Source organism: Musca vetustissima, unplaced genomic scaffold (assembly GCF_032173495.1).
Source record: "Musca vetustissima isolate MV318-11 ecotype Yass unplaced genomic scaffold, APGP_CSIRO_Mvet_v1 utg51825, whole genome shotgun sequence".
NCBI classification, from domain to species: Eukaryota; Metazoa; Arthropoda; class Insecta; order Diptera; family Muscidae; genus Musca; species Musca vetustissima.
In genome coordinates, this window is record NW_026882414.1 from 8,070 (window position 1) to 30,931 (window position 22,862).

Consider the following 22,862-nt stretch of genomic DNA (forward strand, 5'->3'; position numbering starts at 1 on the left):
TTCACATTTCCTTTCTATTCCACAATCGGCGTATAGGAAACCGAAGGTTGAATTCTCCTGTCTCACTGTCGATATCATACTCTTCACTGCAACATGATGTGGGGAGGTTTTGATTTCTTTTTAATCAGCTAGGATCAGTTTCTAATTTCTAGGTGGTGACTAATGATAACCATATTAGTCACCACCTAGAAGTCTCGACATTGGTAACCGCTGTACGCGAAGTAGGAAATCTTTCGACTAGAAGTTCCCTCAAGAATGTGTTTGGATAGTCTCTATCGTACTTCCTCGTCATCTCGTTTAGGTTCTTGTCGACGTCAACGTAGTCAGTCTTCTTTTTCCAGTTTACATATGTCAACAATATGTCTTCGAGAAAAAATTCAAACTCCATAACCGTGAAGAAAATTCTAGAAATTAGGAATCTCCTGAATCTCACAAATCTATGTGGGAACGGCGCCGTTGACTCCCACAACCAAAAGGGCGGAAACCCAAAGAAGCAGTGGACAAAGAATAATTAGCGGGAAAGGTTTGGTTGGGGCAGTCGATAGAGGAATTTCCAAGGATTTGGAGCTACCACTTGCGACTCCTTTCTCCATAACTGCGATCTGCCTCTGAAGCATCGGCTTGTCAACAGCAGTCGACGAAAATGTGGAGCCATCCGTCCTTTTGCATTCCAAGCCTGTGTAGCAACCCCTTCTACATAGGGGTCCTAGGGTCCTCTATCTGTCATTGGGGTGTCGTCCCATATATCAGCAGAAATGTTACCTGGCTCAGGCGGATATGTCCATTATCCTCTGTCTCGTTAAATTGTCGTAAATGTCGTTAAGTTCAGAGAGCCCGTGTCCTAGTCAGTGGTTGGGAAATTTGCTCCTGAGAAGATCGGAGTTTTCAGAGGACAGTCTCAGTCGAAGAATATCCAACAAAAATTTATAAAAATTATTCTAGGCTCATTCTACTACGATTTACAAAATTTCGTCACAATCGGACAGACCTTGGGTCTATGGTTCACCATATATTTAATTCTGTGCCGATTTCCGTGAAATTTTCCGCGTTATTCTAGAAACAATACGGTACGTTACACAAAATTTCGGATAAATCGAACAACCTTGTCTCTTTGGTGCACAATTTGCATAAAATCGCAACAAAATATATATGGGAGGTATATCTGAATCCGAAGCTATTTCAGTGGAACTTCACACATGTAATCGTAGACTCAATTCAACACGCTATGCTCAATTTCGTGTAAACCGAACAAACATAAGCTCTTCGGTGCACCACTTTCTAAAATCGGGGGGGAAATATATATGGGAGCTATATATAAATCGGCGCCGATTTCAAAAATAATAATATCCGTCATTTTAAACTTAATTCAATATTCTGTGCCAAGTTTCGTATTAATCCGACAAACTTTGGGAGTTTGTTGCACCATTTATATCAAATCGAACGAAAATATATATGGGAGCTATATATAAATCTGAACCCATTTCAGTGAAACTCAACACACATCATTCTAAACTTAATTTAATACGATTTAGAAAATTTCGTCGAAATCGATCAGACGTTGAGAGTTTGGAGAACCATTTACAAAAAATCGGCGGAAAATACATATGGGAGCTATATTTAAATCCGAACCGATTTCAACGAAACATAAACAAATAATTCTAGGCCAAATGTTGTTCGTCATGTGTTTTGTGAATTTAATGTACCTTTAAATGAAATCGGACAGATCGGAAAAAATCTGGTTCAAAAATCGAATATGTATAGTTATTGTCTACATCGTTGTTTATAGTTCACAAACAAATTTAGGGATAAGGTCTCAAGAAGGCTTTATTCTTAACATATACAATTTCTACGAAACTTTTAAATATCTATCGAAACTCCGCCATTCATTCCTACCCACCCTGCTGTCATCCGCCTGCTTTTTTCATTTCATTTAACAAAAATATAAAAACAACCATATTTTGACATGAAAATATTCACTCATAACTCACGGCTGCATAGGCATATATATCCTTGCTTTTAACAAGAAAAAAATTAAACTAATTTCCACATTCTATCATCCACCTCTAACACCCTATATGCACCCTAGTATTTTTTGTGGTTCCTGGAAGCTTTTTGTGTTGTATGTTTTTGTTGTTGTGAGAGTAAATATCTCGAAACTAATTCTCTTTTCCCCCTCCCCATATAGCACCGATGCCTCTGGCATGGCTCAGCTGACCAAAAAAATACCAGACACCATTACCTCATGGGTGGTTACCGGTTTCGCAATGAACGACAAAACCGGTTTTGCCATGACTTCAGATCCCACCAAAATTAAGGTATTCCAACCGTTCTTCTTGAGCACCAACCTCCCGTATTCGGTGAAACGTGGTGAAGTTATCGCCATACCCATTGTCGTATTCAATTATATGGAAAAGTCACTGCAGGCCGAGGTGACCATGGAAAATACCGATCAGGAATATGACTTCACAGAGGCGACAAATGACATCGAAGAATCGGTGCTGGAGGAGAAGCAGAGAACCAAGACGGTTAATGTACCGGCAAATGGAGGTCAAACTGTCTCCTTTATGATTCGTCCCAATAAGGTGGGTGATATCACGTTGAAAATTAAGGCCATTACACCCTTGGCTGGTGATGCCATACATCAGAAATTAAAAGTGGAACCCGAAGGTGTTACGCAATATGAAAATCATGCCATTTTTGTAAATATCGGCAACAAGAAGAAGGAGGATGCGAAGGAAGGCACTGAGGTTGTGAAACACGATTTGAGTGCTGCCATACCAAAGGATGCCGTGTTGGATTCGGAATATTTGGAATTCTCGGCCGTGGGTGATATCCTGGGACCCACAATTAAAAATATCGATAAATTGGTGCGAATGCCCTACGGTTGTGGCGAACAGAATATGGTGAATTTTGTACCGAATATATTGGTCCTTTACTATTTGGATGCAATTAAAAAGGATATGCCATTGATTGAACAGAAAGCGAAAAGTTATATGGAATCGGGATATCAACGGGAGTTGACCTATAAACACAAAAATGGCGCCTACAGTGCTTTTGGTGAGGGTCACAGTGAGCCGAATAGTTGGTTAACCGCCTATGTGGCCAGATCGTTTATCCAAGCTCGGAAATATATTACCATTGATGGAGCTGTGATTGATCAGGCCTTGGATTTCTTGGCCAAGACCCAGGAGGAGGATGGTCATTTTCCACAAAAGGGTAAACTTTTCCATCCCGCCCATCAAAATGATGTTGGTTTCACGGCATTTGTGCTAATGGCCTTCCTGGAGAATGAGGTAAGTCAAAATGGAATCTCTTGTAATCCAGAAAATATGAAAAAATCCTCCCCTCTCCCCTCTTTTGCAGGACTATGCCGCCAAATACAAATCACAAATTCAACAGGGTCTCAAATACCTTGGCGATCACATTGCCACAGAAGATAATATTTATGCCCTCTCCATTGCCGCTGTGGTTCTCAACAAGGTCCGCCACCCTGATGTCCCGAAATTAATGGAAAAACTTGAAAAGGCAGCCACATTTAAAAATTCTCTAAAATGGTGGTCCAATGAAAATAAGGATCACTCCAATGACATCGAAGTTACCGCCTATATTTTACAATCTCTAACGGAAACGGAAGAGGCTGGAAAATTATTACCAATTATCCAATGGTTGGTTGGTCAACGTAACAGTTTGGGTGGTTTCGATTCGACACAGGATACAGTGGTCGGTTTACAGGCCTTGATTAAATTTGCCGAACGTTTTATGGCCGGCGGAGGTGGTGATGGAAAAATGCGAATTGATTTTGAGGCCAAGGATGGGGAGGGAAAGCAGACGACAAAGGATACCATTGAGGTGGATAAGGAGAATGCCCTGCTGTTGCAGACACATGTGGTAAGTTAGAAAAATACCCTGAAAACATATTTTTAAAAGAATTTGCGCCTCTGAAAGACCCCAAGAAAATATTCTTTTAAAAATCCACGCATCTGAAAGACTCAAGAAAATATTCTTTTAAAAATCCACGCATCTGAAAGACCCAAGAAAATATTCTTTTAAAAATCCACGCCTCTGAAAGACCCAAAAAATATTCTTTTAAAAATCCACGCCTTTGAAAGACCCAAAAAATATTCTTTTAAAAATCCACGCCTCTGAAAGACCCCAAAAAATATTCTTTTAAAAATCCACGCATCTGAAAGACCCAAGAAAATATTCTTTTAAAAATCCACGCCTCTGAAAGACCCCAAAAAATATTCTTTAAAAAATCGAGGCCTCTGTAATACCAAAAAAATATTCTTTTAAAACCCCACGCCTCTGAAAGACCCCAAAAAATATTCTTTTAAAAATCCACGCATCTGAAAGACCCAAGAAAATATTCTTTTAAAAATCCACGCCTCTGAAAGACCCCAAAAAATATTCTTTTAAAAATCGAGGCCTCTGTAATACCAAAAAAATATTCTTTTAAAACCCCACGCCTCTGAAAGACCCCAAAAAATATACTTTTAAAACCCCACGCCACTGAACGACCCAAAAAATATTCTTTTAAAACCCCAGGCCACTGAACGACCCCAACAAATATTCTTTTAAAACCCCACGCCACTGAACGACCCCAAAAAATATTCTTTTAAAACCCCACGCCACTGAACGACCCCAAAAAATATTCTTTTAAAACCCCACGCCTCTGAAAGACCCCAAAAAATATTCTTTTAAAACCCCACGCCTCTGAAAGACCCGAAAAATATTCTTTAAAAAATCCACGCCTCTGAAAAACCCCAAAAAATATTCTTTTAAAAATCCACGCCTCTGAATGACCCATAAATATTCTTTTAAAAATTCACGCCTCTGAAAGACCCCAAAAAATATTCTTGTAAAAATTCACGCCTCTGAAAGACCCCAAAAAAATATTCTTTTAAAAATCGACGCCTCTGTAATACCAAAAAAATATTCTTTTAAAAATCCACGCCTCTGAAAGACCCCAAAAATATTCTTTTACAAATCCACGCCTCTGAAAGACCCAACAAAATTTCTTTTAAAATCCACGACTCTGAAAGACCCCAAAAAATATTCTTTTAAAAATTCACGCCTCTGAAAGACCCCAAAAAAATATTCTTTTAAAAATCTACGCTTCTGAAATAACCAAAAAATATTCTTTTAAAAATCCACGCCTCTGAAAGACCCAAAAAATATTATTTTAAAAATCGACGCCTCTGAAATACCCAAAAAATATTTTAAAAATCCACGCCTCTGAAAGACCCAACAAATATTATTTTAAAAATCGACGCCTCTGAAATACCCAAAAAATATTTTAAAAATCCACGCCTCTGAAAGACCCAAAAAATATTCTTTTAAAAATCCACGCCTCTGAAAGACCCAAAAAATATTATTTTAAAAATCGACGCCTCTGAAATACCCAAAAAAATATTTTAAAAATCCAGACCTCTGAAAGACCCCAAAAAAATATTCTTTTAAAAATCCACGCCTTGTAAAGGACCCTTAAAAAAATATTCTTTAAAAAATCCACGCCTTGTAGAGGACCCTTAAAAATATTCTTTAAAAAATCCAGGCCCAGACCCTGAAAAAAGGATTTTTTTAAATCCTTTGATGGACCCTAAAAAACTATTCTTTAAAATCCACGCCTCTGATAGACCATAAAAAATATTCTTCAAAAAATCCAGGCCTCTGATAGACCCTGAAAAATTATTTTTTAAATAATCCATGACAAAATCTGTTGTTAATATTTATCCTTACCTCTTTTCAGCTCCCCAAATCATCCCGTCAGGTCACAATGACCGCAAGCGGTGAAGGTTCCTGCCTGGTACAATTATCCTATCGTTATAACTTGGCCAGCAAAGATGATAAACCCAGTTTCAGCATAAAACACGAATTGAAAGACACCTCCAACACACATCATCTTCAAATGCAAGTCTGCACCGAATATCAACCGACAGCCGATAGCGAACTTCAAGAATCAAATATGGCTGTAATGGAGATCTCCCTGCCATCAGGTTTTACCGCTGATTTAGATAGTTTCGATGAAATACGCGAGGCCAATCAAGTTCAACGTGTTGAAACGAAAAATTCCGATACGGTCATCATTATCTATTTCGATAGTTTGAAGGCTGGCGAACCGGTGTGTTTCAAAGTCATCGCTGAGAAATCTCATGCTGTTGCTAAGCAAAAGCCGGCAGCTATCACGGTCTACGATTACTACAACACCGAACAGCGTGCCACTGTTTATTATGAGGTGAAATCGTCACTGTGCGATATTTGTGAAAAGGATGAATGCGGTCAGGGATGTTCGAAAAAGGAATAGAAATCTAAATTCCCTAAAGAAAATCTATCTCATAAATCTTATATATACAGCTAAGTTTTAAAATAAAATATATATTCCAGAAAAAATATTAAAAAAAAATTAAATAGAGTTTTTATTCGGAAGGTTGGGCAACCGTGTCTTTGAAACAATATTTGAGGCCTTGAAAAAATAATTTAAAAAAAGCCCCACGACTTGGATAGGCTTTGAAAATGAATCTTCAAAAAATCCACGCCTTGGATAGGCCTTGAAAATGAGTCTTCAAAAAATCCACGCCTTGGATAGGCCTTGAAAATTAATATTCAAGAAATCCACGCCTTGAATATGCCTTGAAAAAAAAAATTTTAAAAATCCACACCTTGGATAGGCCTTGAAAAAATATTTTTTTAATTGACTTTAAAGTAACTGTACATGGGTCCATACATAAAAGCTGCATGCGGACACACTGATGCTTCCCAAAAATTTCCGAATCTTATCGTTCAAAGACATGCCATTAATTAAGTTCTGACAGCTTTGCCCATCTCTACGTGATGACCACTGCGATAAGTCCAGCTTGAATGCCTTTTGAAAAGAGCATCAACACAATGGAAACCAGGGAGCGGGAGAACATCTAATTACTGTTATCAGTGTCAGAATTATTTTTTTTTAATATATAAAACCTATTAATATCTCTCGCATAATTGCAACTTGTCTAAGGCGTGGATTTTTTAAAGAATATTTTTTCAAGGACTTGTCTAAGGCGTGGATTTTTTAAAGAATATTTTTTCAAGGACTTGTCTAAGGCGTGGATTTTTTAAAGAATATTTTTTCAAGGACTTGTCTAAGGCGTGGATTTTTTAAAGAATATTTTTTCAAGGACTTGTCTAAGGCGTGGATTTTTTAAAGAATATTTTTTCAAGGACTTGTCTAAGGCGTGGATTTTTTAAAGAATATTTTTTCAAGGACTTGTCTAAGGCGTGGATTTTTTAGGAAGAATATTTTTTCAAGGACTTGTCTAAGGCGTGGATTTTTTAAAGAATATTTTTTCAAGGACTTGTCTAAGGCGTGGATTTTTTAAAGAATATTTTTTCAAGGACTTGTCTAAGGCGTGGATTTTTTAAAGAATATTTTTTCAAGGCCTATCTAAGGCGTGGTTTTTTTAAAGAATATTTTTTCAAGGCCTATCTAAGGCGTGGTTTTTTTAAAGAATATTTTTTCAAGGCCTATCTAAGGCGTGGTTTTTTTAAAGAATATTTTTTCAAGGCCTATCTAATTTAAGGCGTGATTTTTTTAAAGAATATTTTTTCAAATATATTTTGTTAAGGCCGTGGATTTTTTAAATATATTTGTTTTCAAGGCTGTGGATTATTTAAAAATTATTTTTTCAAGGACCTAGTCTAAGGCGTGGATTTTTTAAAGAATATTTTTTCAAGGGCGTTGGATTTTTTTAAAAAATTTTTCAAGGACATACCAAAGGCGTGAATTTTTATAAAAATTTAACAAAATTTTTTCTTCTAGTTCCTACATTGCTGTGGCGCCCAATTCCATTAAACCGAATAGTGAATATACGGTTAGTGTTACTCTATCGGATATTATCGAACCAATTGCTGTCGAAGTTGGTATTTCCGGACCATCATTTAATCGTAGCCAAACAATTGAATTTGAACAACAAAAAACCTCTGTGACCTATTTCAAAATCCCATCTAACCTGGAGAATGGTACATACACCTTAACGATACAAGATGTTAATGGGGTGGAATTTTCGAACTCAGCTGATTTGATTTATGAAGTTGGTGAAAATGTTACCGTTATCGGAAGTGACATTGTGAAATCGGAAACGGAAAAAAATGTGACCGCTAAACGTTTTGGCCCCTTGAATTTGAACTTTAAACGAGAACCGTAAGTTGGATGGCATCATTTTGGATTTTGTTACAATTTCGAACTGTTTTTATTTTTTTTAGGTATCGTGTTGCCAAAGATCAGTTGATAAAAATAAATTCCACCGAATCCATCCAATATGCTGTCTATGATGTATTTGCCAATGGCAAACTTGTCAAACATCAATATTTTGAAATTGGTGGAGAATATACGACGGACTATATAACGATAACACCCACATCCGATATGATGCCCAAGGCCAATATTTTTGTATATTTCATACAAAATGATACTCTCATTTGGCGTGATTTGAAAATGCTCTTTGCCAATAGTTCGGATTGTGAGGTAAGTGGGAGGATCGCCCCCAGGCGTGGATTTTTTAAATAGATGTTTGAGGAATTTTTAAGAACTCAAGGCGTGGATTTTTTTAAATAGATGTTTGAGGAATTTTTAAGAACTCAAGGCGTGGATTTTTTTAAATAGATGTTTGAGGAATTTTTAAGAACTCAAGGCGTGGATTGTTTTAAATATATTTTTTATTTTTTCATTTAGAATAATTCTACCGAATATCAACGCCTCTTGATGGAAAATGCTGATGATGCAACAGAACTTGATGGCATGCGTAAGCCACCTGGTGAAGAATCGGGTTTGATAACTTTAACTGATGCAACATATGATCTAGAGCCAGGTAAGTACTCAGAATCCTAGAAGTTATTAAAAAAAATTCTGCGAAAGCAGAGGCATTTCCTATTGCAATAATTCTACAATTTGCAAGCTTCAGCAATGGCAGAAGCTTGGCAACATAGCGTTAGGGCTTCTTAATACCAAGGTAGAGTATATGTGTACTAAAAGTCCAGTATATGTATACTAAACGCTAATCGACGTAGAGTATGTGTGTCGTGATTGTTTAAAAAACGCGTTAGGGGCAGCTGTCGTTCGGCATTCGGTTACGATTCCCCACGAAAATGCTATAACCGTTTGCATTCCGATTTCGTTTTTATGGGGTAAGGATCGGCATAATGCATATAGCATTTTTGGAGAATTTGTATTAACTTTCGGTGTGGAGATTTCCTGACAATGCCGATTGTCGATTTCATGAGGGAAGGTCTTCATTAATTTAGGATAGGATTTAGGATACTGCCTTTTTGAAATCATTAGTTTCCCGCTATTTATTTGTTAGATGTTCCGAAAATGGACTTTTGGGATATTTTTTACTACCGCGATTTTTTCCGACCTCTTCCGAACTGTATTATATAAAATTTTGGCACAGTTGGATTTAGGAAAAATTGGGTATAAATCAAATCTCAATTGCCATTGAAATTCTGGTAAATAAAATAGCCAAACTATTATCAGATTAGTTGGTATTGTTATGAAAAACTCTCACGAAGTTGATCGTCGCCAATGCCGAAATGGCTGTCCATCCTGCTGTGCATGATTTTCAGAAGAAAATATCAAAAGTTTTGCACATGGATGCTGATGATGGAATTGTGGCGGATTCCGAAACAGCTATTTGGCAGTTTATCTTAATATATAAAAGAGCTTAGTGTTAAGTGAGTGAGTGACTGACAGATCACCGCCCAGACGAAACGGATAAAGATAGAAACTTGTTGTTGGTGTGTAGGTATGAGATAAGGTTGGGTTTTTGGAAATTCGACCTAGAAGGGTACGAAAAGTATAAAATGTACCAAATATGGTACACTATATATTAGGCGAACGGGAAGAATTCTGAAATTTGGAATGTGGTTCATGTTAGAAATATGAACAAAAGGGTTTTTGGAACTTCGACCTATGAGTGTACGAAAAGTACAAAACTGTACTAAATTTAGTACTAGTGGTATATATATTGAACATATAAAGCTAGAATCTTGAAATTTTATATGGAATTCAGATTGGGAAGTGGTGTTGATGTATGGAAATGGTTTAAGAATTTCGCACATATGTTTTTTTGAAAAGTACTAAATGGTACTAAATTTGGTACTATTTGCATTTTAGTTGAGTGTATAGAGATGGAATCTTTAAAAATCTTAATTAGGACTACTGTTGGAGTACAGGATTGAGGAGGCTTTAAAAAGCGTACTTATGTGTACGAAAAGTACTAAATTGTACATAATTTGGTGCAAGTTGGATTTCGGTTCACAGATAGAGCTGGAGTCTTGAAATTTGGAATTAAAACGACTGTTGCAGCGTAGAATTGAATTAGTTTTTGAAATTCGTACTTATTGGTACGAAAAGTACTATATGATACTAAATTTTGTACAATTTGGATTATGCTTGAAGGGATAGAGCTGAAAATCTGAAATTTGGAATTATAATTACAATTGAAGATTGAGCTATAGATACATCTTTGGAAATTCATATTTATGTGTACGTACTATTCGTAAACGGAACTAGATTTGGTACAATTTGGATTTGGGCGAACGGAGAGAGCTGGAAACCTAAAATTTGGAATAATGGTTACTTTTGGAATATAGAATTAAGATATGGAAGCAAAGTACTTATGTGTACTAAATGGTACTATATTTGGTACAACATGATTATGTGCAAACGGATAGAGCTGGACTCCAGAATTTTGGAATTAAAATTACTGTTGGATTGACTTAGTTTAGAAAATTCTTAATTATAAACACAAAAAGTACTAAATGGTACAACTTGTTTTTGTGTGAACGGGTAAGGTTGAGATCCTGAAATTTTGAATTAATATTACAGTTGGAGTGCAGGATTGAGATATGTCGGTAGTTTTGAAAATTCGACATTAAGTGTACCAAATAGTACTAAATTTGGTGCAATTTAGATTTGAGTGAACGGATAGAGATGGAAAACTTAAATTTGGAATGAAAATTACAGAATTAATGTACTATTGGAATTTGGTACTTATGGATACGAGAAGCATTAAATGGTACTAAATATGGTACAATTCGTTTTGTGTGAGCGAGAGTTATACAATTTGGAATTACAATTAAGGATGGAGTGTAGCATGAGACATTGAGGTGGTTTCGAAAATGCGTAATTATGTGTACTAAATTGTACTAAATTTAGTACAATTTAGATTTGAGTGAAAGAATAGGGATGGAAAACTTATATTTGAAAATAAAACTACTGTTAGAGTACAGGATTGAGACAGTGTTGGAAATTCGAACTCATAAGTACGAAAAGTACTAAATACAATTTGGTACAATTTGGATCTATGTGAACGTTTTTAGAAACTCGTACATACATTTACGAAATGTAATAAATGGTACAAAATTTGGTACAATTTAAATGTTGGTGAATGGTAGAGCTGGAATCCTTAAATGAGGACTTAAAGTTATTATTGGAGTGCATGACTGAGGTAGTTTTGGAAATTCGTACTTATTTGATACAATATTAGGTACAATTTGGACTTTGGTGAACGGGTAGAACTCGAATCCTGAAAGTTGCAACTTAGGTTACTGTGGAAGTACAGAAGAACAGAATGGTGCCAAATCTGGTACAATTTGGTGAGCATGCAGAGCTGGATTTCTTAAATTTGGACTTACGATTACTATTTGAAAGCAGGATTGGAATATAAACATAGGTTTGCAATATGGGTACGCAAAGTACAGAATGGTTCTAAATCGGGTATAATTTGGTTTTGAATGAACAGACAGAGCTGTAATTCTTAAATTTGGACTTACGATTACTATTTGAAAGCGGGTTTGAGGTACATGACGAATTTGTACTTATGAGTACGAAAAGTACTAAATTTGGCACAATTTGGACATTGATGGAATTAAGATTACAGTTAGAGTGTAGGATTTATGTAGTTTTAGAAATTCTTACTTATAAGTATGAAAAGTACTAAATGGTACTACATTTGAAACAATTTTGATTCGGTTGAAGTGTAGTATTGAGCTATGGAGACAACTTTGGAAACTCGAAATTATCTGTACGAATAGTAAATAGAATATATAAAATGCACTAAATTGGGATTTGGGTAACGGAGGGAGCTGAAAATCATAATTTAGAATGTGGGTCACTGATGGAGAGTTAGAAAGAAGTACCAAAGGTTTTTTGGTACTAACTGGTACTAAATTTAGTGGTGGTGGTGGTATGGAGGTAATCTTGTACTTATGTGTTCGAAAAGTGCTAAATGGAACTAAATGTGGAACCTTTACGTATTTGCTAAAATATATAATTGGAATTCTGATCTATTTATACCCTTCACCACACTGTGGTACAGGGTACTATGTCTTTGTGCATATGTTTGTAACAGGCAAAATTAAACGAGATAGACACATGGTTCCTTTTGAGAATATGTATAGAATCACTTTCTGAGTCGATTTATGCATGTCCGCCTGTCTGTATGTCTGTCCACGTATTTTTGTGAACAAAGTACAGGTCGCATTTATGATCCGATTTGGATGAAATTTGGCACATGCCACTTATTTGGCCCAAGGACGAACCCTATTGAAATTGGAGAAAATCGGTTCAGATTTAGATGTAGTTCCCATATATAGTTTCGTCCGACTTAACCCTACGGTCAATAACCGGGCACATTTGTACCTTTTTTTGAATAAAAATGCTGTACAATTTTTAATAACGGAGATATTTAGATCAAATTTTGAGGAATCATTCTTGATGTATTTTCACCCATAATTGAAGAAAAAAATTATAAATATTTTCCATATATATAATTTTTACAATTTTTTAATGTTATTACCTACGTAGATCAATAACCGTGGTACATTTGTACCCTGTATACCAAAGGAAAACCAAGGTAGTTTCTGATTTCCACGAGTCGCCCTGATGGCCCCATGTTGTCTAGGGCCACAAAAATTTGCAGAGGAGTTGAGAAACACCTAAATAAGATCCCAATAAAAAAATAACTAAAAAAGCTTAACCCATTCGAAAGCTATAACGAATTTATTATGATTGTTTTAAATAGATTATCATTTAAGCATGGATTTAAATATATATTATTCTAATGTATATATAATTTTGAGTTCCTACATCTACATCAGATCCGTATAGACTAATTTAAAACAAAAAACCTCACGATAGTCCTATTTTTTAATGAGTTACAGAGCTATCTTTGGATGGGTACAAATGTACCACGGTTATTGATCTACGTATACTTTTTTGGTTATTGACCGTAGGGTTAATGTAAATGGTGCACCAAACTCCCAATATTTTGCACAGAGTACTGAATTAGGTCCCAACTGATGTATGCGAAATTTTGTTGGAATCGGTTCAGATTTAGATATAGCTCCCATATATAGTTTCGCCTGATTTTTGGTAAATTCTATGCCACAGTCCCTATATATCTTCTGATTTGCACGAAATTTGGCATAATGTACTGGATTGAGTTTAGAATGATGTGTGTAAAATTTCTTGAAAATCGATTCAGATTTAAATATAGCTCCCATATATAGTTTCGCCCGATTTAATGTAAATGGTGCACCGAAGTCCCTATATATGTTTCGATTTGGACGAAATTTGGCATATCGTACTGAATTAAGTCTAGAATGATGTTTGTTAAGTTTCGTGAAAATCGGTTCATATTTAGATATAGCTCCCATATATATATGTTCGACCGATTTAATGTAAATTGTATTCCAAGGTCCCTATATATCTTTCGATTTGGACGAAATTTGGCATAGCGTACTGAATTAAGTCTAGAATGATGTTTGTTAAGTTTCGTGAAAATCGGTTCATATTTAGATAGAGCTCCCATATATATATGTTCGACCGATTTAATGTAAATTGTATTCCAAGGTCCCTATATATCTTTCGATTTGGACGAAATTTGGCATAGCGTACTGAATTAACTATAGAATGATGATTGTTAAGTTTCGTGAAAATCGGTTCATATTTAGATATAGCTCCCATATATATGTTCGACCGATTTAATGTAAATGGTACACCAAGGTCCCTATATATGTTTCGATTTGCACGAAATTTGACACAGCGTACTGAAATGAGTCTAGAACAAAGAGTGTTAATATTAGTGAAAATCGATTCCGATTTAGATATAGCTCCCAACGACGTAGCCAGAGGGTGACGTTAATGCGTTTTGTTGAAATTGGTGCAATTTTGGTACGCAGACGTCTTTAAACTGTCCGAATGAAATTAAATTTAGCATAGGTTGCAGAAAGACATGAGTATGTTCCTTCGAGGGAACATTGACATGCAATTTTAAGGATACATATGTACAATATACCCAAAGTGGTGAAGGGTATCATATAGTCGGCCCAGTCCGACTTTACTACTTTCTTTACTGATTCTAAAATATTTTTTGGGATACTTAGCAAAGGCGTGGATTTTTTTAAAATATTTTTTAAGATACTTAAATTTTTGGGGTGATTATAAAATGGCCTACATTTTTTAAAAAAAAATTTGGGGGTGATTATTAGATGCCTGGATTTCTGTTTTATTTATTTTTTCGACTGCCACTGTGGGCACTGTGTGTGTATGACATCTGCTTGTATATTTATAAAAAGAGGTCAATTATTATCAAGAAGGTCATCAGAATTAAATTCTAATAAAAAAATCAAAATTGAAATAAATAAATAGACTTTAATTTCAGTTTTGTGTTAAGCGTGGTTTGAATAAGTTACCAATAGCCGGCATAAATCGGAGGAGGATTGAAAAAAAGATTCTGCAAAATGAAACAAATTATTTGTTTCATTTTTCTATTGCTAAATATTTTGGTTGGTGTACGAGCGAATGGGTGAGTTTTGGAATTAGAATACTAACATTTTTTTTAAATATATTTTTAAAAAATCCACCCTTCTGGAGTTTTTTAAAAATATATATTTAAAACAATCTGGATTGTAATTTTTTAATTTGTTTTCTTTTTTCTTTCAGATACTATACCATAGTAGCTCCGGGTACCCTGCAATCCGGTAGCGAATACACTGCAACGGTGTCAATACATGATAGCTATGAGACGGCCAGTATAAAAATTGGCATATCCGGACCATCGTATAATAAAACGAAGACAATTGAAGTACCCGCCTACGGATCACAAATGGTCCGTTTCGATATACCAAATTTAAATGGCGATACTTATGAACTACAAACCGAAGGTTTGAAGGGCTTAATTTTCAAACGCTATGCTAAATTGGTGGTGAAACCCTACTTCACAAATGTTTACATACAAACCGATAAGGCCATGTATAAACCTGGCGATAAGGTCAAATATCGTATTTTAGTTTTGGATGGTGAAGCCAAACCAGTTGCCAGCCAGCACTTGGCTGGACTCACTTTGAACATTTACGATAGTGAAGGTAATCGCATGAGAAGCATGGACAATTTAAATTTCACCAAGGGGCTACATAGGGGAGTGTTTCCTCTAGCGGAGCACACAATACTGGGAAAATGGTCCATAGAAATTTACGATAAATATTCGGAATTCTCTGATAACGAATTTAACATAAGACGTGCGAACGCCAAGGCCAAAAAAATTTTTGAAATTTCCAAATATGTACTGCCGAAATTCAGTGTGACCCTGGAATGTGATAAGAAAGTGGCAATTTTAGATCGTAAATTCGCCGTTACAATACGTTCGAAATATGTTCATGGACGGCCAGTGAATGGTAATGCCACAATTACAGCCTACATTCCCGGTAATCGATTACCCAAAGCTGAAAAAAATCTCCCCCTAATCGATGGCAAAGCTGTGGCGGAATTCTCCTTCAACGAGGACATTATCATGGATCATTTCAAACCCCATCTGCAGCTATTGGCCATTGTTACCGAACATCATACGGGAGAGCAAGAGAATTGCACGACAACAATTTCAATTGAACGATCGCGTTATACCATCGAACTACCAAACATGCAATCAAGCTATGTGCTTAATCAGACCTTTGAGCTTAAACCTATTATTCGAAAGCTCAATGGGGGAGTGCCCACCCACAGCCAATGTACAGCGAAGTTGATATTAAATCAATACAATCAGGGTGGCAATATGGATTATGGTTTAATTTTTGAAACAGATGTTGATCGTAATGGTGTTGCCATATTTAAATTAAATTTTTCCATACCGGCAACCTATAATGATGTGGCCATAATGTATGAAGAGAAAATTCAACATTTTCAAGGTTTTACTATTGTGGCGGATTCAAAGGCATACCAAGATGAAGAAGGTGAGGCCAATGACTCGGGAGAACATTATTATTATACACCACAGCCGAGAACGTATTATCCTCCTTCATTCGGGGGAGTTGGTATTGGACGACCAACAGTAGTCAAAGCCCCAGTGGGACCTCTAAAAATAGCATGTCGGAATAATAAGTGAGTAAAATAAATATTATAAAAAGCAATGCATTTAAAAAAAAAAAAATATTTTTTCAAGGAGTATCAAGGGCGTGGATTTTTTAAAAAATATTTCTTAAGGACTTCTTTCTTTAAGGACTTACCCTAATTATATCTGCCTCTGATAGATCACTAATATGCTCTTTCTCTTACTCTTTCCCCCCTTATTAGCCTCAAATTAGGCGAAGAAATCGTTCTGGACATTGAATCCGATGATCCCATACCATATTTCTTCTATACGATAATGTCGCGTGGTAAAATTGTCGAACATAAATATGTGAAAGTCGATGGCGATGGTAAGAAGTCCTATGAGCTGAAAATTAAACCAACGCATGAAATGTCACCCAAAGCAAAAATATTTGCCTACCTCATTGATGATGGCGATATGAAGTCGGATACAATGACCCTCAACGTTCCGGGGACATTTAAGAATAAGGTAAGGTTTAGGGCAACATTTTACGGGTTCTCATCTCATTTTCATTTACTCTTGTTATCATTGAAGTTATTAATAACAGGACCCCCGGCAGCAAATGCCAGCGATGAGATCACTTTACAAATCCAAACAGATCCCAAGTCATTTGTGGGCCTATTGGCTGTCGATCAAAGTGTTTTGTTAATGAAATCTGGTAATGATTTCAGTGGAAAACAAATTTACAATGATTTGGAGAAAATGCAGTCTGTGGCACCTGATACCAATGGTCGTCATGGGACATATCCTGGTAAAGATTCTGGATTTCTAACAATCACCAATGCCTGTTACCCTCGACAAGGTAAATCCTCAACTAATTTAAAATCTTGGGAATTGTGTCCATCATCAATTTTATTATTACAGTAACTCCTACTGTTGTATATCGTGGCTTTGGCGATGCACCCGGTTCTCATCATGCCGTGGCATATTCTGCTCCTCAATATTCTACCGCTGCAATGAGTAGAGCAAGCAGTGGTGGGGTACAACCAGCGCCTTTGCCAAATCCAGAACCAACGATACGTCACAATTTTGTGGAGACATGGATTTTTGATGACATCGAAAGGTAGGTCCACGGTACTCTTTTGAAATATTTTGAATTTTTTTATAGAATATTCTTTGGAGGTCTAAACAAGGCGTGGATTTATTAAAGAATATTTTTCGGGGTCTTACCAAGGCCTGGATTTTTTACCGAATATTTCTTCAGGGTCTTACCAAGGCCTGGATTTTTTACAGAATATTTCTTCAGAGTCTTACCAAGGCCAGGATTTTTTACAGAATATTTCTTCAGGGTCTTACAAAGGCCTGGATTTTTTACAGAATATTTCTTCAAGGTTTTCCAAGGCCAGGATTTTTTACAGAATATTTCTTCAGGATTTTTTACAGAGTATTTCTTCAGGGTCTTACCAAGGCCTGGATTTTTTACAGAATATTTCTTCAGGGTCTTACCAAGACCTGGATTTTTTACAGAATATTTCTTCAGGGTCTTACCAAGGCCTGGATTTTTTACAGAATATTTCTTCAGGGTCTTACCAAGGCCTGGATTTTTTACAGAATAGCCATTGCAAAAAATATTTTTAAAAAATCCGCGTCTATTTGAGGCCTTAGAAAATATTCTTTAAGGGAAAAAAAATCTTTTTACAAATTCGGAACTATTTGAGGCCTTCAAAAAATTTTTGAAGAATTTTTATTATTTCATTAAAATCCCCTTCTTACGAATTTCCTTTCCTTCCAGTACCGATTCCAATGGCTTTGCAAATATCTCAAAAATAATTCCCGACACAATGACCTCATGGATTATCAGCGGATTTTCTCTGAATGAAAAGACTGGCTTTGGCATAACGGAGACGGCCACCAATATTAGTGTATCCCAACCGTTCTTTGTATCGACAAGCCTTCCCTACTCAGTTAAGCGTGGTGAAATTCTCAACGTACCCGTTATTGTATTCAACTCAATAGCAATCGATATCAAGGCCGATGTTAGTCTGCAGGTTGAAAATAACGAATTTAGCTTCGCCGATGCTGAGGGCAATATTCTGACGGATCAAAAAATAAACCATGAAATTGAAGTGAAATCGAATTCAGATGCTTCGACTTCATTTAAAATTTATCCACGAATTTTGGGTGAACTGACCTTGACAGTTAAGGCCATTTCACCATGGGCTGGAGATTCAATACAACATAAACTCAGGGTTGAACCGGAAGGTGTAACACAATACAAAAATCAGGCGTTATTTTTGAATTTGCCATCATCGAAACAGCAAAGTCACACCTTTGAAGTGGAAATACCCCAAGAAGTGGTAAAGGATTCGGAATATTTGCAACTAATTGCTGGTGGAGATTTATTTTCGTATTGGGAAAATCTGGAAAATATGATCGGAATGCCTGGACGAGTTATTGGTGGAGCTGAGGAGAATATTTTGAACTTCAACATGCACCTTTTAATTCTACAATATTTGGATGTGATGCATGTGGAAAAACCCGATCTTAAGGAGAGGGTCATACGTTCTATGGAAACGGCTTATCAACGTCAGCTGAGCTATAGACATCCAACAGGTAGCTTTTGTCGATTCAGTTGGAATTGCATTTACAGCCAACCGGACGTACAAGTTACAGCCCGGGTTGCCAGAACATTTATACAGGCCCAAAAATACCTCACCATCGATCAACAAATCATTGACAAGGCTTTGGATTATTTGTCCAAGATACAAAGTCGTAAAGGACAATATTCCCCCGACAAACCCAATGAAGTGGCAACTACGGCATTTGTTTTGCTGAGCTTTTTAGAAGACAAGGTAAGTGGTATCCCTATCGCTCTAAAGTCATACTCCTTCCATTATTTTCGTTTTCTTCTTTCAGCACTATGCCAAGAAATATCGAGCCCAAATCCGCAATGCTGTTCATTATATATCTCTCGATACGAATAGAATTCCGAACACCTATAACCTGGCCCTGGCAACTTTAGCTTTGCGTAAAGTTAATTCACCGTTATATCCCGAGCTATTTGAACGTCTGCAACAGCTATGGAAATTATTGCCTAACTCCAAAAATGATGTGGAAACTATGGCCTATTTCTTGCAAATATTATTGGAGGAAACAACGCCTCAAGGACCTCAGGATGAAACTCAGCTATTATCTATTGTCAAAAAGTTGATAAATGGTCTTAATAGTGTTGGCGGATTTACTCCGACACGTGGAACGATTGCTAGTTTAGAGGCTTTGATAAAATTTTCTGAGAAATATAACATGGGAGCCAAGGGTAAAATTGACATAACATATGAGGCCCTAAATTCCGCAGAAGAGCTGCTCACCAATAACTCCTTTGGTATTGATAACACAGAAGCTCTCACTTTGAAAGCATTTGAGGTGAGTTGGAAAAAATATTCTTTATAAAAATTTACGCCTCAGATAGGCCCTGAAGGAAGCCACACCTTAAAAATATTTTTTGTAAAAATCGACGCTTCAGATAGGCCCTGAAAAAAGACATACCTAAAAAATATTCTTTATAAAAATCGACGCCTCAGATAGGGCCTGAAAAAGCATCACCGAAAAACTATTCTTTAAAAAATCCACGCCTTGGTAAGACCCCGAAAAACTATTCTTTGTAAAAATCGACGCCTCAGATAGGCCCTGAAAAAGCCACACCGAAAAACTATTAATTAAAAAATCCACGCCTGGGTAAGACCCCGAAAATTTTTTGTTGTAAAAATCGACGCCTCATATAGGCCCTGAAAAAGCCACACGGAAAAACTATTCTTTAAAAAATCCACGCCTGGGTAAGACCCCGAAAATTTTTTGTTGTAAAAATCGACGCCTCATATAGGCCCTGAAAAAGCCACACGGAAAAACTATTCTTTAAAAAATCCACGCCTGGGTAAGACCCCGAAAAATTTTTTTTGTAAAAATCGACGCCTTAGATAGGCCCTGATAAGACCCTGAAAAAATATTCTTTAAAAAATCCACGCCTTGGTAAGATCCCGAAAAAATATTTTTAGTAAAAAATCCACGCCTTGGTAAGATCCCGAAAAAATATTTTTAGTAAAAAATCCACGCCTTGGTAAGATCCCGAAAAAATATTTTTAGTAAAAATCCACGCCTCAGATAGGCCCTGATAAGACCCTGAAAAAATATTCTTTAAAAAATCCACGCCTTGGTAAGATCCCGAAAAAATATTTTTAGTAAAAATCCACGCCTCAGATAGGCCCTGATAAGACCCTGAAAAAATATTCTTTAAAAAATCCACGCCTCAGATAGGTCCTGAAAAAATATTCTTTAAAAAATCCACGCCTCAGACAGGCCCTGATAAGACCCTGAAAAAATATTCTTTAAAAAATCCACGCCTTGGTAAGATCCCGAAAAAATATTTTTTAAAAAATCCACGCCTCAGATAGGTCCTGAAAAAATATTCTTTAAAAAATCCACGCCTCAGATAGGTCCTGAAAAAATATTCTTTAAAAAATCCACGCCTCAGATAGGTCCTGAAAAAATATTCTTTAAAAAATCCACGCCTCAGATAGGTCCTGAAAAAATATTCTTTTAAAAATCCACGCCTCAGATAGGCCCTGATAAGACCCTGAAAAAATATTCTTTAAAAAATCCACGCCTCAGATAGGTCCTGAAAAAATATTCTTTTAAAAATCCACGCCTCAGATAGGCCCTGATAAGACCCTGAAAAAATATTCTTTAAAAAATCCACGCCTCAGATAGGTCCTGAAAAAATATTCTTTTAAAAATCCACGCCTCAGATAGGCCCTGATAAGACCCTGAAAAAATATTCTTTAAAAAATCCACGCCTCAGATAGGCCCTGATAAGACCCTGAAAAAATATTCATTAAAATATCCACGCCTCAGATAGGTCCTGAAAAAATATTCTTTTAAAAATCCACGCCTCAGATAGGCCCTGATAAGACCCTGAAAAAATATTCTTTAAAAAATCCACGCCTCAGATAGGTCCTGAAAAAATATTCTTTTAAAAATCCACGCCTCAGATAGGCCCTGATAAGACCCTGAAAAAATATTCTTTAAAAAGTCCACGCCTCAGATAGGCCCTGATAAGACCCTGAAAAAATATTCTTTAAAAAATTCACGCCTTGGTAAAATCCCGAAAAAATATTTTTTGTAAAAATCCACGCCTCAGATAGATAAGACCCTGAAAAAATATTCTTTAAAAAATCCACGCCTTGGTAAGATCCCGAAAAAATATTTTTTGTAAAAATCCACGCCTCAGATAGGCCCTGATAAGACCCTGAAAAAATATTCTTTAAAAAATCCACGCCTCAGATAGGTCCTGAAAAAATATTCTTTAAAAAATCCACGCCTCAGATAGGCCCTGAAAAAATATTCTTTAAAAAATCCACGCCTCAGATAGGACCGGATAAGACCCTGAAAAAATATTCTTTAAAAAATCCACGCCTCAGATAGGCCCTGATAAGACCCTGAAAAAATATTCTTTAAAAAATCCACGCCTCAGATAGGCCCTGATAAGACCCTGAAAAAATATTCTTTAAAAAATCCACGCCTTGGCAAGACCCCGAAGAAATATTCTTTAAAAAATCCACCCCTTTGCAAGACCCCGAAGAAATATTCTTTAAAATATCTACGCCTTTGCAAGACCCCGAAAAAATATTCTTTAAAAAATCCACGCCTTGGCAAGACCCCGAAGAAATATTCATTAAAAAATCCACGCCTTAACAAAACCCTGAAGAAATATTCTTTAAAAAAGACTCCAAAAAATATTCTTTGAAGAATCCACGTCTTGGTAAGACCCTGAAAAAAACTCGTCAAAAAATCCACGCATTGGTAAAACCCTGAAAAAATATTCTTTTAAAAATCCACGACTCTGCTAGACCCCGGAAAAATTATCCTTAAAAATGGGTCTTTACCAATGATTTGTTTTGTTCTTTATTTTCAGTTACCAAAATCGACCCGAAAATTAATCGTGTCCGCTGTGGGTAAAGGTAGCGGTCTCTTGCAATTGTCATATCACTATAATGTTCTTAAGCAGGAGGAAACCAGCGATTTTAATGTGACCTATAAAGTCAAGATGACTGATGACTCATCGGATTATATCTCACTCAACATTTGTGCACAAAATAATCTCGAATTTGATATTGAAAATAGTCCAGATTCAAATATGATGGTTATGGACGTTTATTTGCCATCCGGTTTTATAACTTACCCAAATGCATTGGATAAAATTCTGGAAGCGGGGAAAGTACAACATGTTGATAGCCGCAACGATAATACTCTGATTACCATCTATATTGACGAACTGCCGGTGTGTTTGAAAGTATTTGCAGAAAAATATCATCATGTTGAGAATTTACAACCAGGTGTCATAACCCTGTACGATTATTATGATCCGAAGAAACGATCAACAGTTTTTTACGATATTGAGAAATAAAATTGAAATAAAAAACAAAAAAATTTTTTGACATGACTCCGAAAAAATAATATTTAAAA

General features: G+C 36.1%; 2 protein-coding genes across 2 annotated transcripts; both read left to right on the forward strand.

Moving 5' to 3' along the window:
• The first annotated feature begins 2,249 nt into the window (after positions 1–2,249).
• On the forward strand, positions 2,250–6,304 carry LOC133328760 (thioester-containing protein 1 allele R1-like). The gene is made up of 3 exons (XM_061537308.1): positions 2,250–3,293; positions 3,364–3,888; positions 5,750–6,304. Exons 1-3 carry the CDS (start codon positions 2,265–2,267, stop codon positions 6,302–6,304), a joined length of 2,109 nt encoding a protein of 702 aa, XP_061393292.1. The 5' UTR covers positions 2,250–2,264.
• Positions 6,305–6,885: 581 nt separating this feature from the next.
• Positions 6,886–22,803, forward strand: LOC133328761 (thioester-containing protein 1 allele R1-like). The gene is made up of 12 exons (XM_061537309.1): positions 6,886–6,899; positions 7,799–8,179; positions 8,242–8,503; positions 8,711–8,846; positions 11,693–11,711; positions 14,984–16,414; positions 16,589–16,871; positions 16,938–17,205; positions 17,268–17,466; positions 18,136–19,195; positions 19,260–19,766; positions 22,312–22,803. The coding sequence occupies exons 1-12, from the start codon at positions 6,886–6,888 to the stop codon at positions 22,801–22,803; spliced, it is 5,052 nt and encodes a 1,683-aa protein (XP_061393293.1).
• Positions 22,804–22,862: the final 59 nt, after the last annotated feature.